At 37.8% G+C, this 25,793-nt stretch overlaps 1 protein-coding gene across 1 annotated transcript in view; it reads left to right on the top strand.

The window, feature by feature from the left end:
* LOC149818443 (uncharacterized) overlaps window positions 1–25,793 on the top strand; it is a 1,135,480-nt gene that overhangs the window by 678,375 nt on the left and 431,312 nt on the right. Inside the window, exon 12 of the mRNA XM_089986219.1 lies at window positions 1,145–1,231. Coding sequence (XP_089842345.1) covers window positions 1,145–1,231 — 87 coding nt within the window. The remainder of the gene's footprint in view (window positions 1–1,144; window positions 1,232–25,793) is intronic.

The raw sequence follows: 25,793 nt of genomic DNA, 5'->3' as shown, positions 1-25,793 counted from the left end.
CTATGTTATATAACTTATATTAGTATTATTATATACGGGCTGAGCCAGGCTGCAGGCAGGGCACGGGCTGCCCGGCCCGGCCCAATCTACTAGCATTTAGTCGGATTGCTTTTTAAAATCGGATCCAACTCCGAATCCGATTTCGTGAAGGCCTTTGTTTGGAAATTTACAAGAAAACAGAGGCTATATGTGGAATGTCAGAAATGTGATGCCCATGCCTGGAATAAGGGGTAAAATGTTGGCCTTAAATGGGATTTTCTCAAATAAATACGAAGGAGAGAGAGAGAGAGTACTCCAACATAAATACGACGACCAATTGAAAAAAACGTCGTTCCCTTGTTTCCTGAGAGAGAGAGAGAGAGATGCAGAGGCTAGTGAAGACCCTGACGGGGAAGACGATCACTTTGGAGGTCGAGGGTAGCGATACCATCGAAAACGTCAAGGCCAAGATTCAGGTGCTTTGGAGGCACAGGAGATCACGCCTCCCTCTCTTTTTTTTCTCTCTCTTCGTGCCCTTTCTTCCTTTTTTTTTCTTCTTTTCATTTTGTTGGGCGCTTTTGGTTTGTTTGTATTGCTTTTCCGAGGGATTTGTGTCAGGAGCAGGAGGAGAAACCGGTGCTCTGAGTATGAAATTTGGTTTTTCTTTTTCTTCTTTCTCATTTCGGACTACCGTTTTGCTGATTGGTAGTGACATACCCATCTATTGATTCTCTCTCTCTCTTGATGGAAGGGCTCATGTTTTTGGCTCTTAATTTTCGTTTTATTTTTTGTGGTCTTGCTTTTAGAACAGAAAAAGGGTTCACAAATCCATCTTTTAGCTCCCCTTTGAAGGAATGTGTTGGGTTTTTGGATTACAAACTTTGCATGGATTAAGAAGTTGAGGTTTGGGCCTTTGTGTGGTTCGGCTGGTTTTCTGAGTTTCATCTTTTCGGTCTGATTTCTGAGACGGAGATTTGGTTTATGACGAACTAATGAGTTCCTTTATGTTGTTCTTTTTGTTTTTCAATGGATTCTTTTGGTCCTATTCCCTCTTTTCAATGTTCCTTCCATTGTTTTCTTCTATTGGTTTTGTGGGTGATAGTCTAAATAGAGAATATGGGTGTTATGTTTTCTTCTGGATAAAGAATGCATTCCCCCTGATCAGCAGAGGCTAATATTTGCAGGGAAGCAGTTGGAAGATGGGAGGACTCTTTCAGATTACAACATCCAGAAGGAGTCCACCCTTCACTTGGTTTTGAGGCTTAGGGGTGGAACGATGATCAAGGTGAAGACACTTACCGGGAAAGAAATAGAGATCGATATCGAGCCAACCGATACCATCGACAGGATCAAGGAGCGTGTGGAAGAGAAGGAAGGCATCCCGCCTGTACAACAGAGGTGTGGTCTCTGTGTTTTTCACTGATTGCCGATGGGTTTATCCGATCACTTAGTTTAGAAAGAATTGTGTTTTCTTGGTTGAGCATTTGCGTGTAAGTTTTTGTTTCTAGTGTCCCTCTGATTTATCGTCTTGTTATTTGGTTTCACATTGTTTAGCTGTTCTGGAATCTGAATTTCTCTTGTCAACCTTTAATTGGTTTGCTTGGTTATTTATATCTTAAATTTCTTCATTTGGTTTTCTATTCAGCTAATTTTCCTAACTGATGTTTCACTTTTTTTCTCCATCATCGGCATTACCGTTACTGTTATATGTTTCCTGCTTCTTCGATTGTCAAGCTGGGTAACTATCCCTAGTTGGGTTCAAACGTTGCACACCTTGGCTACTATAATGCAACTTTTAATAATCTAGCTATCAGTGTAATCAGTTGTTAGCTGTGCATTTGATTGTCCCCTTGGATAGCTGTGCCCAGCTCCCCTCTTTTATAACTGGTTCATATGATCTGTTTCTCAGTTCTATCTATTTTTGTGTGCTGGTTGTAGTGATGGCATTTCATCTCATCCTCGCTGTAATATGTATGGTGTCTTTTGTAGGGGACACAATCGAGTTCTGTCCTGCTCGTACAAATACCTATCAGTGTACAGTGTACATGCTTTATTAAAGACGGATAATGTTAACTTTTCATCTAATTTTCTATTCATATTTTCTTTCTATAATTTGTCGTAGATGGCTTATTGGATTAGAAAGTTTTGGTGTTTGGGAAATTTTGACATTGACCTTCTTTCACTTTTATTTCTTGACATGTGCACATATTTTTGCAAAATAGGGTGAGATGTTGAGTTGCATGTTGTGTGTGTGTGTGTGTGTGCTCGCTTGTGCACATGTGTGTGGGTGTGTACATGTGTGTGTGTGTTGCGGGCATGTGTATGCATGGTTGACAAACCAAGAATCTCAGTCAAATCTCAGTTGACCTGCAACTCATGACTTGGCAAGTCAACTCAGCTGACTCGGGAGTTTTTTCTTAATATATTTAAAAGTACAAATTTTCATGAAATAAAACTATATATTTAAAATATTCAAAAAGTTATGAAAATGTAAAAAGAAGAAATATGATTAACATGAGAAATTAGAAGTCACATATCATGTCATTTTTAGTGGTTGTTTTGATAACCAAGTATATCTATGAGTACCAAATCAAGTACAAGTATGTCAATTAGATGCATGTGGAAAAAGTGTAGAATGCTGTAAAATAAAAAGGTATTGGATTTACAAATTTAATCACATGGGACATGGAGATATTCAATTAATTGCATCTACTGTTAGATTGCAGTGCATAGGGAGAAATCTGCCCATGTCAAAAATCACAACTTTTCGGTTGTAAAAGGACTTTTTCACCCTTCACACGTGAATTTCCTTTGATATGTGAACTTCCCTCTCAAATATCCAAATATGTGAATTTTCTCTTACACATTTGCGAATGTCCTTATGCTTTCACATTTGTGAATGTTCTGACCTTCACATGTGAATGTCCAAATGTCTTCCTGCTTGTGCTCTTATGTGATTTATAGTAAAAAGAGTTTGTTGGAAAAAACTGACACTCCAAAAGCACGATGGGCATTTGGCAACACTTCAAAAGTATCACTAAAGCCTTTAGCAAAGCTTTTGCCTTTAGTGCCGCTTCAAAAGTACATATTTGGGAGAAAATCGTAAAATAAAAGAACGCCGTTTGCATATTTTGGGATAAAATTTGCATATTTGGGAGGACATTTGCATAAAATTTGCTATCTCCCTGGTTATAATTTTGAACAGGGTGCCTAAGAGTGAAATTGGTCTGAACTTTTTAATCTCAATCTCCTAGGTTATTTAGGAAAGAGGACCAAGAGGGATTCACCCCCATCTCCCTGGCAAACATGAGTTTCTATAAAGATCATTAAACACTGCCATAAAGTCTCTCTGGCATGCTGGCCAAGCCACCTTAAAAAATTCAACAAGGAATCCGTCCACCTACGGGGCCTTGTTGTTGAGGAGTTTTCATTTTGTTTGCTTGACTTCATCTACCAATAAACCCCTGTTCACGAAGTCTTGCACCCTCGAATCAAAACAACCCATGGGGGTCTCACTTATGTCAAGAGAGTCCTCACCCATATTGGAGGTAAAAAAAAGTCACTAACGTATTTTGTTGCCTCCCTTTAGATTTCATCATTCTCATAAAGATGCCCTCCAATTGACAAGGCCAAGTGAAGTTATTTCTTCTAGAGGAAGCGAAAGAACTTAGTGTTTTTATCGCCACAACACATCTAATGTACTTTGGATCTTTGCTTCTATTTAATCTCCTGCCTTGCTCTTCATTCTGATATATCATCGATCAATAGCTTTTTCCTGTCATTTAATCCCTCCACCTCATGTGCATCACCCCGCCATGCTGCCATCTCCCTCTGCATTAAACACAGTTCCTCTATCTGCTTGAATCTCACAACCCCTTCTCCTTTGGATCACTTAATTAATCGAGTTCTTATGTGGTTTATTTTTTTATGAATATAAGAACAGCCTAAGCGGCTACCTGCGGGTGGGCTCACCATCCTTCTATGCTTTCAACCAGCTTTGGGTCCCTCAACTACCATAGTTCAAACTTGAACCTTCGATTGCTCATCCATCTTACCTCCCATTCGAGCATTATTGACGTGTGATCCGAAATGGATATAGGCGCCGCCCCATGGTGGCTCGTCCATCACGGAGTCGCTCCCACCACCCCTACTCACAATGAACCTTTCAAATTTCTGCATGCAAGGGTCTCTTCTCCTGACTGACTAGGTATAAATGTTACACCAACCTTGTGAAAATGGATTTCAGAAAAGAGATCTCAAGCCTAGAGGCACGTTCTTAAGATCGCTATCTTTAGAACTTCAATCGCCCCACTCCGGGAAGATTGAAGATGCGAAAAGGGGTTTGATGCGACTGAGTTCCCAGGATACAACTAGGCTTGAACCTCCAGAGAGTCACTGCTTCGCAAGGACAGATGATCTCTACCACACTTGTACTCTACAAGCCAAATCGAGAAGAAGGAAGAAGAAGAATTTTTTTTTTTTTTGAGAGTCGTAAAATTCTTGTATATTCAAAAGACGAAATAGAAGATATTTATAGACTTTTAGAGAGGCCAAAACGTTTTGCGATAAATGAGATTAATGGCCATAAATCTGACGGTTTGAAAATAGGACGAAAAAGACCTGAACGGTCACCCACCTTTGACTGTCAATCAAAGGCCTCCAAAACCGCCCAACAGTCACAATGCAACATTAACTCGATATGCATGCAACTTAAAGCTTTTCAAACGGCCAGATAACTCAAACCGAAAAACAAAACGGATATTTTCACCTCATAAGCACCTCGCACCGCTGCGAGCATGCAAAGTGCAAAGTGCCACATTGCGCCTCAAGCGCCCTTGCGCACGCGCGTGTGCGCGAACGGCGCGTCCGTTGCTGCACGATGCGCAGCAACGTTCGCAATCCACCTAAAGCATCAAGGCTTACCAAAGTAAAGAATAGATAACAAGCTCTCTATTTAAACCTCTTGAAAAACTTCTCTCTTAGATATGGGACTAAACTTTTTCAAAACTCTTTTGGTAGTAATCATTAATATTTTAAAACTTTCCTAATAATCCCCCACTAGTTTTAAAATATATTTGGCTTGCATAGAAACTTATGCATTAGTGAGAGTGTCTGCATGACTTGAACCCCCACTATTTGAAAGAAAACCTAAATTAACCAAGGTGCTAAGTGGACTTACCTTGAAATTAGCTCCTTATATTGTTAATAGAGTTTTCAATCATACATAGGTTTCCAAAAGTACGATTGTGTGGATTTCATGTTGGCACATTTAGAGCTTTGTGCTTTCCTGGATTCATGAGTGCTCTAGAGAATTGCCAATTCTCATAAGAAACGGCTCACATTTCTACACTCATATAGGTGAGTTTGTCTAGGTGTACTGTAACACACACCTTAGCCTTAAGGCCTACAAACTCATTAAGAGCTATTAGCTCAACCCTCATATTAGTTACAGCTCATGAGCACACATCAATAATGGGCTTACATAAATATGCTCAATATCTGTCATTCACCAATTCGTTTTCCATTGAACCTATGCATGTGGGATCTCCAGCGCTCTAAGTTGGGTATCCTTAGGTGATGACTTAATTGGCTTAATTCCCATTCCCCTCGAAGTTTTATTGATGACATCTCTCGAAAGGCCTTTCGTAAATGGGTTTGCCAAGTTTTGACATGACTTCACATATTTCAATGAAATAATATTGTCATCAATCATTTGTTTTATAAAACTGTGTCTTAGACTAATATGTCTAGACTTCCCATTGTATTTCATATTACCTGCTTTACATATAGCTGATTGGCTATCACAAAACATTGAAATAGCAGGTATAGGCTTCTCACCTAGTGGAATATCCACTAGCATATTTTTAAGTCATTCAGCTTCTCTACAAGCAGATGCCAAAGCAATAAACTCAGATTCCATTGTAGAATGAGTTATACAGGTCTGTTTCTTAGACCCCCATGCAACTGCTCCTCCTCCAAGGGTAAAAACCCAACCACTTGTAGACTTGGAATCTTCAAAGTCAGTATTCCAACTTGCATTACTATACCCTTCAATAACAGCAGGAAACTCGGTATAGTGAATTCCATAGTCTAAAGTATGCTTTAGATATCTAAGAATCCTGTTCACTGCATTCCAGTGTTGATGACCAGGATTATTAGTGTATCTACACACTTTACTCATTGCATAGGCAATGTCAGGCCTTGTGCAGTTCATTGCATACATAAGGCTACCTACAACACTGGCATATTTTAATTGTTTAACACTAGCACCATCATTAGGAGTCAATTTCATATTTGGATCATATGGGGTGCATGCTGGTGAACTATTAAGATATCCATACTTTGTAAGAATTTTCTCAATATAATGTGATTGACATAATACAATGTCATTTTTATTTCTTATAATTTTGCTTCCTAAAATAACATCTGCAACACCCAAGTCTTTCATACAAAACAAGGAAGATAAAAATCTTTTTGTTTGATTTATGCATTCACTATTGTTACCCAAAATAAGCATATCATCAACATATAAACAAATAATAATAATTGAGCTACTATCTACTTTACTGTAGACACATTTATCCGCATCATGAATTTTAAAACCATTATGCACCAGAGAACTATCAAAATTTTCATGCCATTGCTTAGGGGCTTGCTTTAATCCATATAAGGATTTCTCAAGTTTGCAAACTTTGCGCTCTTACCCTAGCACTACAAAACCTTCAGGTTGCTCCATATATATCTCTTCATTTAATTCTCCATTCAAAAAGGTCGTTTTCACGTCCATTTGATGAATTTGAAGCTTATATATGGCAGCCATGGCAATCAAAATTCTAATAGTAGATATTCTGGTTACAGGAGCAAAAGTATCAAAATAATCAATACCTTCTTTTTGTTTAAAACCTTTTGCAACCAAACATGCTTTAAATTTATCGATTGTACCATCAGCTTTTAATTTCTTTTTGAAAATCCATTTGCAGCCAATAGTTTTGCAACCAACAGGTAAATCCACTAATTTCCATACATTATTAGACATAATTGATTCTATTTCATCATTAATAGCTTCTCTCCAAAAGGCAGCATCTTGAGAAGACATAGCCTCTTGAAAAGACACAGGATCATTCTCAATTAGAAATGTATAAAAGTCAGAACCAAAATTAGTTGGTTTTCTAATGTGTTTACTGAGTCTAACTTCAGTTTCTGGTTCATCAACACAATCATTAGAATATTCAATCATGTCATTTACAGGAAGTTCATCTACTATAATCCGGCTGCCATCAAGAAGAGAATCAAATGCATTTTTATGTTCTATGAAAGATGCATCTCTAGATTCTACAATAACATCATTAACAATGTCCAAAAATCTATATGCTTTACTATGTTTAGCATACCCAACAAATGCACATTTAAATGCTTTAGGTCCAACCTTCTTCCTTTTATTTTCTGGAATCTTAACATATGCTAAACAACCTCAAACACGAAAATAACTAAGATTAGGTTTCTTACCAAAACACAATTCATAAGGTGATTTATCAGATTTGGAATAAGGAACTCGATTAAGAATATAACAAGCAGAAAGTATAGCCTCTCCCCATAAGTTGGAATGCAAACCCGTATTAAGCAGCATAGTATTCATCATTTCTACAAGTGTTTTGTTTTTCCTTTCTGCTACTCCATTTTGTTCAGGAGTTCTAAGAGCTGACGTTTGATGGATAATACCATTATCTTCACAGAATTTATCAAATTCTCCACCTAAGTATTCACCTCCTCTATCTGTTCTTAAATGTACAATATTTGTTTTAAACCTATTTTGTACTTCAGCTAGATAAAGAAGAAATTTGGAAAATGCTTCAGATTTATGTTTCAACAAATAAACATAACAAAATTTTGAGTAATCATCTATAAAGGTAATAAAGTACCTATTGCCACCACGACTCAAAACATTATCCATCGTACACACATCAGAATGCACTAATTCAAGCAATTTATAATTCTTTTCTACACTAGAAAACGGGAGTCTAGTTAGCTTAGTTTGAATGCATGTCTCACACTTATGTTTATGTTCTATTCTCACATGACACGGAAGAAGACTAAAGTTATTCATATTATGAATGCAACGAGAATTTATATGTCCTAATCGTGAATGCCAAAGAAAATAGGAGTCAACCATATAAACAGAAGTAGTAGCTTCATTTATGCTCATCTTGAACATACCATCAATGGCAAACCCTTTTCCTACAAAGATTTTTCCTTTGGTCACAGTTACAATCCCAGACTCAATAACAATCTTAAAACCATTTCGTGACAGGAGATCTGCAGAGATTAAATTTTTTCGAACTTCTGGAGCATAGTGGACATTCTCAAGTGTTAGGACTTTCCCGGAGGTGAACTTAATTTTCACACTCCCTTTTCCCAGCACTTTAGTTGAGGAAGAGTTTCCCATAAAGAGATTGCATCCTTCCCCCACTACTTCAGACGACTTGAGCAAGTTCCTGTCGTTTGCCACATGAACAGTGCTTCCAGTATCCAGGTACCAGTCTTTATTTGCAGCCACCATAAAGGTTTCAGAGATTACAACAACAAGCCTCTCCTCTGACTCATTTGGCTTAGGACCAGTCCTCTTCCGTTCTCTGCATTCTCTAGCAAAATGGCCAAACTTGCCACAAACATAACAACTAATTTTCTTTTTATCAGTTGGCTTTTTCCCTTTCACAAAATTCTTTTTGATTTTCTGGGTTTTCATGATTTTGCCACCCTTGTTACTAACAAAATTCACTTTAGGATAACCTTCTTTAGGACTCGAATTCTTTTTGTCACGAAGACGAGTCTCTTTCTCAATTCGGATGTCCTTAAGAAGGCCATCTAAAGTAATTTTCTCATTTTTATGTTTTAGGTGATTCTTATATTCTTTCCAGGAATCCGGCAGCTTTCCAATGATGACAGCAACTTGGAAGTCATCATCAAGATACATACCTTCTCCTTTGATCTTATAGGCCAGTATTTGCATCTCATGAATTTGAGCAAGTATAGGCTTATCATCAACAATAGAAAAATTAACATACTGATCTACGATAAACCTTTTGTTACCAACATCTTCTGCATTGTACTTGATCTCGGAGAGCATTCCATAACTCTCCAGCCGACTCCAATGGTGAATACAAGTCAAAGAGAGAATCGGCTAAAGTGTTCAGGATATGCCCTTTGCATCGGTAGTTGTCAGTAAACCATTTCTCTCGCTCTTTCTTCTGTTCTTCTGTCTTAACTTCTCCAGCAGCGACAGTGAGACAGGGCTTTTTGAGAACATAGTCAATATGCAGCTCGGATAGCAAGAAATAGACCTTTGATTGCCACCGCTTGAAGTTTGACCCATCAAATCGATTGAGTTTTTCGAGGTCACGGCTAAGAAGATTGATGGAGTTGGATGTCGAACCAGAGGCCATAATGAAGTTCTAAAATTGTTACACCAATCTTGTGAAAATGGATTTCAGAAAAGAGATCTCAAGCCTAGAGGCACGTTCTTAAGACCGCTATCTTTAGAACTTCAATCGCCCCACTTCGGGAAGACCGAAGATGCGAAAAGGGGTTTGATGCGACTGAGTTCCCAGGATACAACTAGGCTTGAACCTCCAGAGAGTCACTGCTTCGCAAGGACAGATGATCTCTACCACACTTGTACTCTGCAAGCCAAATCGAGAAGAAGAAGAATTTTTTTTTTTTTAGAGTCGTAAAATTCTTGTATATTCAAAAGACGAAATAGAAGATATTATAGACTTTTAGAGAGGCCAAAATGTTTTGCGATAAATGAGATTAATGACCATAAATCTGACGGTTTGAAAATAGGATAAAAAAGACCTGAACGGTCACCCACCTTTGACTGTCAATCAAAGGCCTCCAAAACCGCCCAACAGTCACAATGCAACATTAACTCGATATGCATGCAACTTAAAGCTTTTCAAACAGCCAGATAACTCAAACCGAAAAACAAAACGGATATTTTCACCTCATAAGCACCTCGCACCGCTGCGAGCGTGCAAAGTGCAAAGTGCCACATTGTGCCTCAAGCGCCCTTGCGCACGCGCGTGTGCGCGAACGGCGCGTCCGTTGCTGCGCATCGTGCAGCAACGTCCGCAATCCACCTAAAGAATCAAGGCTTACCAAAGTAAAGAATAGATAACAAGCTCTCTATTTAAACCTCTTGAAAAACTTTTCTCTCTTAGATATGGGACTAAACTTTTTCAAAACTCTTTTGGTAGTAATCATTAATATTTTAAAACTTTCCTAACAATAAAGTCACCCGAGATCTGTAAATCCACCATATCCAACTCAACAAAATCAACAAACTGCCGCATACTGCTAGTATATCTTTGTTCTCGGTTGGATTCATAGGTACGTAGAAAATTAAATTTTTTAGTTATGCACCAATTTGCCAAAACTCTTTTACCCTAACAAGTTAAGCTCATCCTGAAAAGCTCTTTTTAAAGCAAATATAGTTGGAGCATATACTAATGTGAGCATTAAAAAAATGCTTGAATTTAGCTGTTCAAAATACACCATGATCGAAAATAGGCCTTTGTCCATAACCATACCACTAATACCTTCCCTTCAAACCACCAAAATATCCCCTGATATGCCAATCGAGGAAATAAAATCAAAAGAACAACCTCGCCAAATTTGTGCAAGGAAACTGACTTCAAACATTTCCATCTTTGTTTCCGAAATACAAACAATGTCCACCTACTACCATGAGTAATGCAATAACGGCCCCCAAACCATATCTACCTTCCATTTTAAAAAAGAATGCCTCCCGTTCCCACACCCTCATGATTTCCCCCCTTCCATTTTAAAAAAATACTTCTTCCATTCTCCAATTGTTTTGCACCTGGCCTTTAATGCATGAGCACAGCGAACGAGGAATCACCTCCCCCTGCCACTGCTGGAGGGGAACCAACTCGACGATCGGTGAGCTTTCTTGGCCAGGCGAACTGGCACCAACAACGGCTTCCTTTCGATGCCAAACCAACCACTGATTCTTGAGGCGGGGCTGCCATTGTTCAGCGATGGCCTTGACAGCCTTGCAGACCCGCTGGTCCCTACTGCCCCCATGACAACAATCTTGCTGGGGCTGATGAAGTTGTGGATCCAGAATCAGATCCAAGTCCAACAAAAAAGAAGAAAAAGTGATGAGATTGAGATCCAGGATTCAATTGGATCCGTAGTTAGTATTTAAGATTTGAATTTCTGTTTTGGGTTTGCTTTCAAATCTTATCCAAAATTCATGGTAGAGTTGGGATTTTAGTTTTTTATAAATACTTGTTATGAGAGAGGGATTAAGGGGAGTTAGAATGATTAAAAATGGCTATTTTCTTGAGTTTTATGTAATTTTTAGTTTTCTTTGCTTTTTTCAATTCCAGTGCATATAAATAGTGTAACCTAGTTTTATGGTAAAATCAAGCATTCTTGATTTACATCAGTTGGTATCTTGTGACAATGCCATGAGGTGTTCAAGAAAAGAAAATGACAGAAATCATGGTTGAAGCAAAGGATAAAGTAACAGATTGGCCGACGAAACTAATATCCTTGAAAGCGACTATGGTGGAGATCAGCAAAAGTCTTGCCATGCTGGGATGAACAATTCAATCAAATTAGGAGAAAAACACTATGTTTGAGGCGTTCATGCGATGATTATACGTGATTCGTGGGAAGACACCCATTAATAAGCATGAAACAAAGGTTTTGACCCTTGGTAACATCCCACTAATGAGCAGCGAAAACGCTCGAGAGACTGCCAAATCTTCCTCTTTGGTACAAAACGATGACAGAGGAGGGCCTCATCCCTCTCCTTCTTTTCTGGCTCCTCCCTTCACGGCGACTCCACACCCTCCCTTTTTGGCCACCTTTATCACCGCTTGGAGGACCAGCCCCGACACACTCAGCTCTTCCTTGTCGGTGGATGAGAACTGACAAGTACCCGTCGCCCTGGCTGATGGGCTCGACGGTGGGTTGCAACTCACCGTTCGACCCTCCATGGACTCAGCAGCCATCGTGCTGGGGCACCCCATTGTCAAATTGCCATTGTTCGGTGGGTTGCCGCCGGATAGGGTAGGCTGACAGGGGGCAACCACCGACAGACGGCCCTGGGCCACCGCCCCCCAAGCGGCGCCCGACTGCTCATAGGAACCCCTCACACGGGTTACTGATGTGAATAGGGTTTCGTGGGAGGGTACCCAGTTCATCCTAGGAACCGGTTCTCATAACCGGGTCACGGCAATAACGAATTTCAACACCCAGGACTTGGTTTCGGGTATTTGGGCCTCAGATCATAGCCAGTTTTCATCGGGTTTGACCCCAGACGCCCTACTTTCGGGTAGTGTAAGTCCAGTCCAAGGTATTATACCTCCAGATTAGACCCAAAACCTTGATTTTAGTCTAAATAATTAGATGCAAGCCAAAACTAGACCTAATTGGTCTCGGATGGAGCTCTAGTTCCAATTCAGACCAGCAGACCCAATATAATTTTGGATATGGATCAGGTCTTAACTAGGCCTTTTACCCTCAAAGCTCAATCCAATATCTGACATATACCAATCCAATTCGACGATCCAATATCCTCTTTCGATTGTGATCCGGTTCCAAGCCCGATATCATTGCCACCCAAACTTAAATCCGACCCATGAACCGAACCTCACCCAAACCCAAAATCAACCTCTTGAACACCAAACCTACCCACAACCACACATGTATCCTAATTATCCCCCACCTAGGCCTACACAATTAGGGATGGCAGTGGAACGGGGAAAAATGGGATTCGACTGAACCTGCCCCGTTTGGACTGGAGATGGACATAAAACGAGGAATGAACTGGGGATGAAGGTGAAAATCAAAACTTGTATAGAGATGAAGGCTGGATGGTCTTACTCTTGCCCCTCCCCATCACCGATCCCCATTAATGAAATTATTAATATATCTTTATATATTATAAAATCTTCATATATATACATATGTTCCTAATCTTAAACATTTCCTCTCCTTATTTTCTTCTTAATGCTCTTAAAATAGGAATAAAGTTATTTTGAGACGGGGATGGAGACAGCATCAGGAATGGGTCTAAACCAGTGTTGTGAGAGGCGTACGCCTCAGAGGCGAGGCGCACGCTCAAGGTACTGAGGCGTTGCTGTGATGCGCTTAAAGCTAATATAAAAAAAAAAACTGACTGAGCATTAAACAAAGGTCGTTCTGATGCAGTCGAATACGCATTAAATTCAATCGGCATTATCATTTAACAATGTACGCTTGGAAATAAATTTGGGAGAAAAGTTATCACAAATTCAATCATTCTTATGTTGTGAGAGGCGTACGCCTCAGTACCTGAGGCGTACGCCTCAGAGGCGATGCGCAGGCTCAACGCCTCGCTTCGCCTCATCGCATTTAAAAACCTTGGTCTAAACACTTCCACTCCTTATTTTCTTCTTAATCCTCTTAAAAGTATATGCGAAAGTCGTACTGGATTTGTAGATATACATAAGAAATATTTACTTAAAGAAAGTTCACACATTTTTTGTGACATTCTCGCACATGATTTGCAATGTACTATATTTACAAAGGACAAAAATATTATTAAAAAAACTGGAAAAAAGATTTTGGATGTGAGGGGATTTAAGCAAATTAGGGGACATTTTGAAAAATGTGCCATTTTTACAAGGACAATACAATTATTTTACGAAGAATATGTATCCTTCTCTTTGTATATATATATATATATATATATATATATATAGGTGCTTTTTTTTTCAGTTGATTTACAAGGAATCCCCCACCTAGATCATGGCTGCTTTTTCTATTTGTTGTCAATAGCATCCAATTAGCCTCATTTTATATACATTTGAAAATTGTCTTAAGCTCCTCTTTGAAAGGAGACAAACTAAAACTTTTATAACATTTATTCTTTTGCTTCTGTTGTCTGTGGCTTCTTGTTCATTTTTGTCGTGTAGCGGTTGTATTCTTGTGTTTTCACTGTGCTATTGTGTAACTTGGGTATATTAATTTATTACCTTCTATTTATATTTTCAAAATAAAATCTGCCATTAAATGGTAAATGGCATATATTGATAATCTGTATTCTCCCACACTTTTATTGAAAAAATCTTGGCAAAATGAATAATTTTTTAAAAATTTATAAACTGAAGTTAAAAATATGTAAAAAAATTACTCAAATGCCAAAAGCAATAAATATGTCTCATCCATTGTTTTAAAAATGAAAAAGAAATGAAAGATGGGAGAGTCCAGAGGCCGAAATAAATACTTTCTTGCTTAGGATTAAGTTACATTCAGTATTTATTGCCATTATTTAGTTAGGAGAAAAAGATTGAGAGAGATGTGAATGATAAAATAGGATTATCAGCCAAAGTTTTTTAAAATCATTTATGAAACATAAATTATGATATTTTAATTTTAAATTATCACAACATTTTGAAAAATATCGTGATATTTTAAATGTTAGAACTGATGAAAAGATATCATAATATTTTTTTAAAATATCATGATATTTGTGACTGTGCTTATACCTTCTTCCATTGCCTTAGTTTTCTTTTACTGCAAAATTCAATTTTATGTTTTTATGAAAAACAACTGCATTACTTGAGTTTTATCCTTACATACTTGTAATCACCATTGATAGCTGCTAACTTTTGTTTAGTTGCAAACTATGTTGTCAAAAGTGATACGTGGTTACCTAGTCAACTGGTACTGCCTACCCTACTTGTGTTCGCCTAATCCTCCCAGAGCCAATCCCTAGTTAGACAGCACAGAGTAGGATGACATTGTTTTTTATTTTTGAGGTCTTAAATTAATCCTATGCACTTAATTCCTATATGATGTTTTTTGTGCTTATTACTTGAGAAAAATGATTGCTTGGGCTTTGTTAGGGACTGTTGCAATCGGATTGATGTCAACATATATTCTTGTTAAAACCCACACACATACATGTGCACACATGCATACACAAAAATTTGCGAGTCTCTATTACAGCTCAATGTTTCCAGAAGAGATGTTCTTGTAAGAGTAAATATTTAGTGCTATGCTGCTATTATGCATTTTAGAGCATACTAGGATCAGCATAGAGAATCTAGTACAAGACTAATGTGTGTTGCCAATTTGCCCTTATCTTCCCTTTTTAAAATTTTTCACAAGGTCTATTATGTTCAATGATAAAATGATTCTGGGGGTGCTCTTCTTAGGAGCCTTAGGAGGTCATTGTTAACATAATTCCTACTTGCATGAGTAATTCAAACCATTTTCTTCTTCCTAGGTGTTGATTAAATGACATAATCGATGCCGATATTCTTTTTAGAATAATTTCTAGTGTATCAGTTGAAATTTTGTGTTGATTCTAGTGGAGTGGGTATTATTCTTGATCGTAAAGATACCGATGCTCGACTTTGGAGAGCATCACACAATTTCACTTTCGCCCACTGATTAATTGTCAAGCATTTCACAATTTACTAAGTTCTTTCCTCATTCATGTATGTTATTCAGGAGCTTCATTGTTTCCATTGGTTAATTGTTAAATGCAATTGAGTTTTCCAAATAGTCTGAGTCATATATTGCAAGTTTATATGACATGATTATTCAGGAGGTAGTGATGCATTTTCAGTTTCCAGAAAGTAGCGAAATTTTTTTACTGAGATTCTAGCTAGATTATGGGCGTAATATCTTTCAATGTATTATGGAATTATCTGTGCGCATACATTTTTTCCATTTTGTATAGTTGTCTTAAGGTGAGGCAATTAATTAACGATTTAACTTGAAATGCAAGTGTTTATGTTCATATATAGTTATGCTCATCATTGTTGTCAGATATCCTGAAGGTATTGTAAATCAAGCGCTCGACGACATTTTTGCAGATACTTTTGGTAATGATGTTGACAATGATTCAGTTATAGATTCAGATTCGGAAAGTGATGGTCTTCTTTCTGAGGTAATGTCATGCTCTTCTAAAAATCCGGCCTCATCTTTTTCTAATTCCTTATTTATTTATGAAAGAGTTCTGAATTCTGATATTGGTTTCAGGATTTGAATGGTTCTTATCTTGTTAAAGATGGAAGTGATGATAATTCAGGTTGGAACATAATTACAATAGTGAAATTTGGTGTTTGAAATATCCTAAATTTTTGTTTTAGTAAAATCGCAAGAGGATATTTTTCAATATAATTGTTGTTGCTGTAGATGAAAGCTACCATACTGCTCTATCTGAGCAGAACAAGACAATTCAGGTGGAACTCGTGAAGCAGAAAAGTAAGTTAGATCGGCTGAAGAAAAAGGTAAGAACGACCTTGTACTTAATTAAGACCTTGAAATGACCATAGATATGAAGCTCAACATGATGGTATGTCTAACTAATATAAACATGTAGGGTTTGTTTTAAAAAATTTCTCTCCTATTTTGAAGACAAAAAAATTGATGGCTCACATTCATCATTGTAATGCACTTAGTTTTACCCAAAATGAACTAATGCTAGGGATGCCAATCGATCACGTTTGAGTCAGGTATCTAAAAAGTACAAATCTGATTAGTTGAATCGGTATAGCAAATGAATCTGATTAATAATCAGATTCGGATGCAGTTTTCAGATTTTCATTTGAATCTGGATCCAAGGGTAATCCAACCCAATTCCTTATAAAATATATCTGATTAGCTAACCGAGTACAGGTTCAATATTGCCTTTTCCATCCAACTCTAAATTTGATTAAGCTAGATCCGGATAGGTCAGATTCACTAAGACCTAGATCTCAACTGAATATTTCCAGTTTACTGCCCTGGCTAATGCTTAGAAAGATTTTCATGTTATGACCCTTGAAATGTTGTATTCTTAAGTATGAAGAGCATATTTAAAGCAATAGAAGTGCTTTTTGTTTTTTATTTTTGCTTTTGTGTTTGCTCATAAAAAGAAAACAAGTTCATCTTTTGTGATATAGACAACTCTTCATACTTCTTTCAGTACGACATTATTTCTGGATGCTTGAAATATTAATAAGGTTATGTTTGCTTCGTTGTTTCACCAGGACCCAAATTTTGGTGAGTTTCTGGAAAAGCATAGTTTGGAGCTTCAAGCTGCAAGCAATGAAGAAAAAGTAAGACATCCATCACTTTCCAGTTTCCACATGGCCATCATTGTACTGGCTTTCGACATTCTATTATCATTTTATCATTGGTAGGACTCCTATTGATATTAAAAAATTCTGATGCCATAAATGGTTGTCTTCTTAGGTTGTATGTCATGTCGGTAGTCATGTTATCAAGCCTACTCTTCTCTGTTCTTTTTTCCTTCACCCTTTTTCTTTTGTTTTTTTTCTGGTGTGTGTCTATTCTAGATTGGTGTGCTCAAATCAGGCCAGATTGGGTCCAACTAACCAATCCTGATTGATTCCATAGATTATCCATACCAGTGGGAATCAATTTTAGAGTCAAGTTGAGTCAGATTAGTATAAAGTGGCAAGTGTCTGGTTGGACCAATCCATTGATTAGATCACCCAATTTTAACGTTCTTCTTATCATTTTTTGATAACTTTGCAGTGAATTTAGGTGGTTTTGTTCTTAGTTGTCATAGGCGCTAGACGGAGCCTAGGCGGTGAGCCCCTAAAAAGCCTAGGCAGTCTAGGCAGTACCCCAATTAAAAAAACAAAAAAAATATATACAAATATGTAAACAAACTACTAAAATTAATAACAAATATGTATACAACATAAAATCAATCAACAATAAGCAATAGACAAAACAAAATATGTCGTCAAACACTATAAGATAATTATATTAAATAACCTGCTCAATACATTGTCCAACACAAAATATTTAACAACACAATACATTTAACTAAACATAGAATTCTGAAACATATGTCTATATATAAAAGTCATCTTCATTCTTCAGTATCAAACTTCATTTCAACGATTTCCTTCATTTATTGCATCTTTTAGTGGCTTGAGATGATGATGGCAGATCATCTTCATACAATTTCTGTCCCACAAATGTTGCAGGTACTTGTGCCTTTCTCTCATCATCTTTTTTAAGACTAGTAAGAAGCTCAACACAAATATCAGAAGGAATGCTATGTTTACATAATTTCACAGTGGAGTTAATATGTCCCACAACATGATATTTAAATCTATACAATCCTTCATGCATTATAAAATCACAAAAATTACACTTCACTATTTCTTTGGCATCTCTAAGTCAATAGTGTACAATATTTCAATGCAGGTTTCTTTGAGAGGCATCCTCCAAGACCTCTACCCTCCATCGACTTACTAGAACACGAATTAATAAATCTAATCACTACAAAAATGTAAAATAATGTAACTGATAACCATGTTAAAAAATGAAACAAAGAACAATGGAATAAATAAACCATGCAACTGATAACCAATGCAAAAAATTAAAACATAACCAATTAATCACCAAATAAAAATATAAGCATACAGACATTTAACAAATCTACACACATAACACAATTAACTTTAACTGTATTTAAGTATAAAATAGTAAAAAAAACCCAATAAGTTTATAATAACAACTTAAATTTAATCCTTAGATGAACTTGAAAGTCTATCATCATCTTCATTGATATATTGCTCTTCTTCTTCAGTTTTATTTGCAGAGTTAGCTTATTCCTCTTCTTCTTCCACCCTCACCACCTTCTTTCTTTTGTCTAACATTTTCTTTCTTAGGACATTAGTTACACGTATTTTTACCCCCACCCTATGCCTTAACACTCTGGATGCCTTATCAACAAGATCTCATGTAAGTGATGTGTCATTTTCAAAGATTATCATTGACTTCTCTTAAGACAATGGGGTCGAGATCTCCTTTTTTTCATTCTTTCCTCATACCTTCGTTTCAATTTATGATTATATTGCACAAAAAACAAACCATTCAACTTTTTGTGCAAAAGTCAGTTTCTTTTCTTTGTATGAATCTATAAAAATATATATAAAGTTAAAATATATACAAACTGACAAATATTATTTAGTAATTAGTAGTAAATAATATTTTACAGCTTCAAAAGTACTTCAATCACGTTCACAACTGAATGTAATGCATGCGAGACCTAAGACTTGAACAACAAAGGTCTGGAGCTGGAGACAACCAATGGCAAAAGAAATCCACCAATCTACTATAAAAAAATCAAATTACATATAATTAAAGTATATGTTGAAACTTGGTTTGAGAAAAGATAGAAAAGCACCTTCACGATTAGCCCTAATCACCCTTAAGTAGTGATTAGGGTCAATAAAGAAAATTACACTAGAGACCATTGAAAGTTAAAATATAAACAAGACCACCCAATAAACCCCTCACGATAATAACTCTCAACACTCCCCCTCAAGCTGGAGCATAGATATCAATCATGCTCAGCTTGTTACAACACTTTGAGAATTCTGTGATAGAAAGGGGTTTGGTAAAAACATCTGCTACTTGATCTTCTGAAGAAACATGAAAAGTTGATATATTTCCCACTTGAACCATATCCCGAATATAATGACAATCTATCTCAATATGCTTAGTCCTCTCATGAAACACATCATCTTAATAGGCAGAGAAACCTTTATGCTCAATCCGGTAAGCATAGATTTTATCCAAATCATTTCAGCAGCAGTTTGTGCCATGACCCTATATTCTGACTCAACACTTGATCTTGCTACTACAGCTTGTTTCTTGCTTCTCCATGAAACTAAGTTGCCACCAACAAAAACACAGAACTCTGTAGTAGACTTCCTATCATCAACCGACCCTGCATAATCAGCATTAGTATACGCAACCACATCAAGATTTGCCTCTTTTGTAAACAATAGACCTTTTCCTGGAGATGTCTTCAGGTATTTAAGAACCATCATAGCTGCCTCCCAATGAACTTTTCTTGGTTTATCCATGAATTGACTCAATTTGCCAACAACAAATGATATGTCAGGCCTCGTTACAGTAACATAGAGAAGTTTACCAATGAGAGTCCTATAGGACTTACTATCAACTGCCTCAGATTGCTCGTCATACAAGAATAGTTTAGGATTCATGGGAATAGTGGCTGGTTTTGCACCAAGCATCCCTGTCTCCTGTAAAAGATCAAGCACATATTTACTCTGAGAAAGAACCATACCTTCTCTATTTCTTGCTACTTCGATTCCCAACAAGTACTTGAGAGGACCCAGATCCTTTGTAATAAAGTATTTCTGCAGATATGCCTTGGTGCTTGAAATCTCCTGCTCATTATCTCCAGTTAAAATTATATCAATATAAACAACCATAGTCACAAAACCCTTAGAGCTATTCTTTATGAACAAATAATGATTTGATGGTGACCTCTGGAAACCAAATTTAGACATCACCTCAAACAATTTGTGAAACCATGCACGCGGGCTTTGCTTTAGGCCATATATTGCCTTTTTTAGTTTGCACACTTTGCCACACTCTCCCTGTCGTTCGAAGCCAGGCGGTTGTTGCATGTAGACCGTCTCAGATAGATCCCCATATAGAAAAGCATTCTTCACATCAAGCTGAGTCATACTCCACCCATGATGAACAACCACAGAAGTAACTAAGCGTATAGTGCCCATTCTGGCTACGGGAGAGAAAGTCTCAAAGAAGTCCACCCCATATGTTTGGGTGTAGCCTTTGGCGACTAGACGAACTTTGTGTCTCTCCAGAGTGCCATCAAAATGGTATTTAATAGTGTACACCCACTTACAACCAATAATGTCTGCATCAGAAGGAGGATCGACAAGCTCCCAAGTCCCTTGAGAAATCAAGGCGTCCATTTTTTCTTGCATTGCTTGTTTCCATTGAGGATCTAATAAAGCCTGTTGATGATTGATAGGACTGGAGATGGCAGATAAAGCAGATAGAAAGTTTTGCATGCTCTTTCCAATCTTGTTTGTGGACACAAACTTTGAAATTGGGTGCAGAGTACACTGACGCATGCCTTTCCTCAGGGCTATGGGCAAATCATTTTTAATCTCAGGATCTGCTCTACGATCATCAGGATAAGCAATAGAATCATCAACATAATCAGGATCACTGACTGCAGGAGAAGAAGACGATGAAGGGCCACGAGAGGAGGCTTGACGACGAGTATACACCAGTGGAGGATCATGGAACCGAGTTGAAGAGGGATCAGAACATAATGAAGGCAATAAAGGAACTGACTCCAAAGGAATGGGAGGAATGGGTAAGGGAAATGATGTGGACATATCAGGATTCACACGAGACGCGCACGGCGAGAAGTAAGGAATGGTCTCAAAGAATGTGACATCCGCACTGATATACTCGGATACCCAAGGAAGACACACTTAGTTGCCTGTGCAGCTAGTTTGTCCCTAGTAGGTCCAAGTTTTTGCACAAAACAAACACAACTAAATACCTTAGGAGAAACTTTGAACAAAGAACAATCAGGATAAAGTTGTCTGATAGGAATTTGGTCATTAAGAGCAGTAGAAGGCATTCTGTTAATAAGGTAACAAGAAGTAAGAAGGGCATCTCCCCAAAAAGAAACTGGCATGTTTGTTTGAATCATAAGGGTTCAAGTTACTTTCAAAAGGTATCGGTGTTTTCTTTCAGCTACCCCATTTTGCTGGGACGTATGGGCACATGAAAATTGAGGGCAAATCCCATTATCCCGATAAAATTGTAATAGTTTGCTAGATTTGAATTCAAGAGCATTATCAATGCGAACAATTTTAACAATGGAACCAAATTGAGTATTTATTTCAAGAATAAAAGATTGGAGAATACACAAGACTTCAGATCTCTCCTTTATTAAAAAGACCCAAGACACTCTAGAGTAGTCATCACAATGACAAGGTAATACTTGGACTGAAACCTATTAGGAACTCGACTAGGCCCCCAAACATCAACATGAATTAGATCAGAAGGACTTTGACTAGTACAACTCTAACTTAAAGAAAAAGAACTACGATGATGCTTGCCCAACTGACATGCTTCACACTGAAAGGACGCTGTAGGAGAGACCTGTGGAATGACTCTTTGAAGCTTGGAAAGAGAAGGATGACCCAATCTGAGATGCCATTGGTAGGAATTAGAACTCGATTCCACACACGAAGTTGCTACTCCAACAGGTTGTGTAAGATATAAACACCTCCCTCCTAATGGCCTCCACCAATCTTCTTCCCAGACAGCAAATCCTGAAATACACAAGAACCCGGGTCAAATATAACTCGACAATTTAGTTCTTTTGTAAGCTGGCTTACGGATAATAAATTCTTAGGAAACTGTGGTGCATGGAGAACATATTGAATCCGTAATGTAGGGGTAAAATGCACATCTCCTTGCCCCACCATTGGGGATAATCTACCATCTGCCAATTTAACATGACGAGGGAAAGATGTATGAACCAGTGTAGAGAAACTATGTGAATCTCCACAAAAGTGTTGAGAGGCGCCAGAATCAATAATCCATATCTTACCTCCATCATCCAACTGAGTACCCGCAGAGCATGCCACATCAGTCACTACAATAGAGGCAGACACAAATGCAGAACTCTGAGAAAGAAGCTGATCATATTCTGCACGACTGAGAGTAATCGTATTGGTTGAAGAAGTAGGCACAGGTTCAGTGATGGAAGAGAGAACCGGAGTTGTTGCTTTGGGGAACGATAATGAGCTCTGAGGGTGACTTCTAGGGTTCTTATCCCAACAACGATCCTCAAGGTGCCCTTGCTTGCCACAATATGTACACTGAAGCCTGCTACGACCTCCACTGCCTCTTCCACGACCTCTGCCTCTGGAAGAACTAGGTAAACCATGCCCTCCTCCACCTGTGACAACAAGAGCTGAAGTCTGAGAGTCTCCGTGAGGCGGAGGAAGGGTAACAGCAAGACGACTTAACCGGTTGTAGGCATCAGCTAGAGTAGGGATCTCTGAGCTAGTAAGCATTTGTACCTTGGCTACTGAGTAATCTGGAGATAATCCTGATAGAAAATGAGCTACCATGGTCTACTCCTGATGGGTTTTATGATTAGTGCAGTAGGGAGGACGAACAGAGTTGAGCCTTTTATAGGCTGATTTAACTGATGCATAATATTGGGAAAGATTCTGATCACCCTGCTGCAACTGAAATATCTCTTGCTCAACTTACAAAATTCTACTAACATTTTTGTCTTGAGAGTACCTGTCACGTAATGAATCTCACATCTCCTTTGCAGTAGAATAGTAAATTAAGCCGTCTACAATATGTGGCTGAACACTGTTCATAATCCAAGACATAACAATGTCATTATCTTCCTGCCATGTGGCATATTTCCCAGTTTTCTCTGTTGGTTCCTTTTTTAACAAAATATGTTTTCGACGATGTCCTGACACAGACATCATAAAAGTCCTCGACCACCTTTTATAATTATTGTCGTCCAGCTTTACGGACGACCCATAAGAGAAGGGATTAGCAAAAGCTTTGTACTCTGCAGACACTTCAAACCTTTCTTCACCATCACTGGACTTTATTTCAGCCATGGTATTTCACTGCTGACAGTAGCTAGCTAATGAGCCAGATAGTAATAATAACCAGAAAGTAATCACGAGCAAACTGATAGTAAAGAAATAGATTCCAGCTGAAATAAAATCCTTGTCTTGCAATATATATATATATATATATATATATATATATATATATATATATATATATATCACAGACGCCACCAGCAAGATAATAAATCTGATCACCACTATAAAAATTAATTTTAGATGACAAAAATTGATTTCACATCTGAACTTCAACAAAAATTAATCAGATCTGATTAAATCTGATTCCAACAACAGCAAGCACTACAGATTTAACACCTACCACATCAACACGACTCTGATACGAGCAAATCTGATTCCAACGACAGCAAGCACTACAGATTTAACACCTACCACATCAACACGACTCTGATACGAGCAACAGTCAGTCAGCCACACCATTCAAATCTGATCCAACATCAACGCTCCACGCTACACGACATCCAATTACTGCACGATCTCAGATCTGCTCCACCCAATCACAAATTGATTGCTGATCTGATGCAACAAGATCATGATGTCAGATCTGCTCCACGCAATCTCCACATGATGGTAGATCTGATGCACCACGATCCATCAATATTACTGAGGCGTCATCAACAAGGAGCAAAAGAGGAATACACGATCTAAGGTGTCTGATCAGATCTGCATATTGTGTAGAACTAGTCAGATCCCAGGTCGTGAGACTGAGGAAAGAACCTAGGGTTCGATCAGAAGGAAGATCGAACAAACTAGATATAGGCTAGGAGGAGAGAAGAAGAAAGAAAAAAACTATGATAAAGAGGGAAGAAAGAAATTCAGCCTAGGAGTTAGATTCTCCCAAGAACGAGAGGCTTTGATACCATGTTGAAACTTGGTTTGAGAAAAGATAGAAAAGTACCTTCACGATTAGCCCTAATCACCCTTAAGTAGTGATTAGGGTCAATAAAGAAAATTACAAAAGAGACCATTAAAAGTTAAAATATAAACAAGACCAACTGATAACTTTTCTGATTTCCAATAAACCCCTCATGATAATAACTCTCAACTGTATATAAGTTATAAAAATAATGCAAAAGGGGTTATATGAAATTTAATCATCTTACCTAGGGTTTACACTAGAGTTACCAGTCAAGGAAGCAGGAGCGGGAAACGATACGAGAAGCAGGATCGGGAAGCGAGACACTTTCAAAAATTTAGGAAGCGGGGAAGCGTGGGACCACTAAGAAGAAAATTATGAACCGTCTCGGAAGCGACCAAGGAAGCGAACCGGAAGCGAGGGGGAAGCAAAAAAAATGAAAAAATGGGGAAGCGTGGGGGAAGCGAGGGGGAAGCACGCTTCCCAAAAAAGGGGGATGCTTTCCCACACATTTCGGAAGTGCGACATTTCGTGCTTCCGAAGCGCGCTTCGGGGAAGTGCGCTTCCCCTTTTACCTAGGCGCTTCCGGTAACTCTGGTTTACACTTTCTTCTTCCTCTTTGCTAACTCCATTCCAAAAGGCCCAATAGCAGTTCTATATCTTATGAGTTGGTCTAGTAGTGTGTCTCGATCCTCTTCGCTTTGAACAAGACGATTGACATAATCATATAAGTCATTCTTTATCTCCTCATTGGACTCGATATTTTTATACTTATAATATATGGCTGGATTCAAATATAGGTTTGTTGCATGCAAAGGTTTGTGCAATTGATTGCTCCACCTTTTATCGATTATCTCCCAAACCCAGCCGTATATTTGTTTATCATCACACACATTTACCTACTAAGTAAAAGAATTGAAAGTAACCATTATAGAAGCTAAGATAAAATGTAATTTACAATTAGTAGAATACAAAAAAATTAATTTATAATTATACTTTTATTTGTTCCTTTCCACGATCCATTTTCTTGTAGATGTAACCCATAGCAGGCTTTTCATCGCTATCAACCAATCGAAGCATGTCAAACAAGGGGGCCATTGTTTTCATAGCACAACTCACTCTCTTCTAAAATTTTGAACTCAAAATCATGCTTTCACATCTTTTACCAACTGACGTTTTTGAAAAACTATTTTTTTCCCAATCATCTCTAAGAAATATGAACTTTAGGCATTTTTTCCAATTATATATGCTTTCTAGAGTAAAAAAATGGCAAATTTTGTCACTGCAGGCCTATGTAAGTCCTTTTGTGTGTGTGCTCTCATCATACTCAACACTTGAGAATGTTTGTAAAGAATACCACCAATTGCCTTGCTTTTCCGGAAATGTTCTTCAACTCTTTCAATTATCCTATATATTCC

This window comes from Nuphar pumila, chromosome 13 (assembly GCF_984573655.1).
Source record: "Nuphar pumila chromosome 13, dmNupPumi1.hap1.1, whole genome shotgun sequence".
In the NCBI taxonomy this organism is placed as follows: domain Eukaryota; kingdom Viridiplantae; phylum Streptophyta; class Magnoliopsida; order Nymphaeales; family Nymphaeaceae; genus Nuphar; species Nuphar pumila.
This window is presented reverse-complemented; position numbering and strand designations above follow the sequence as displayed.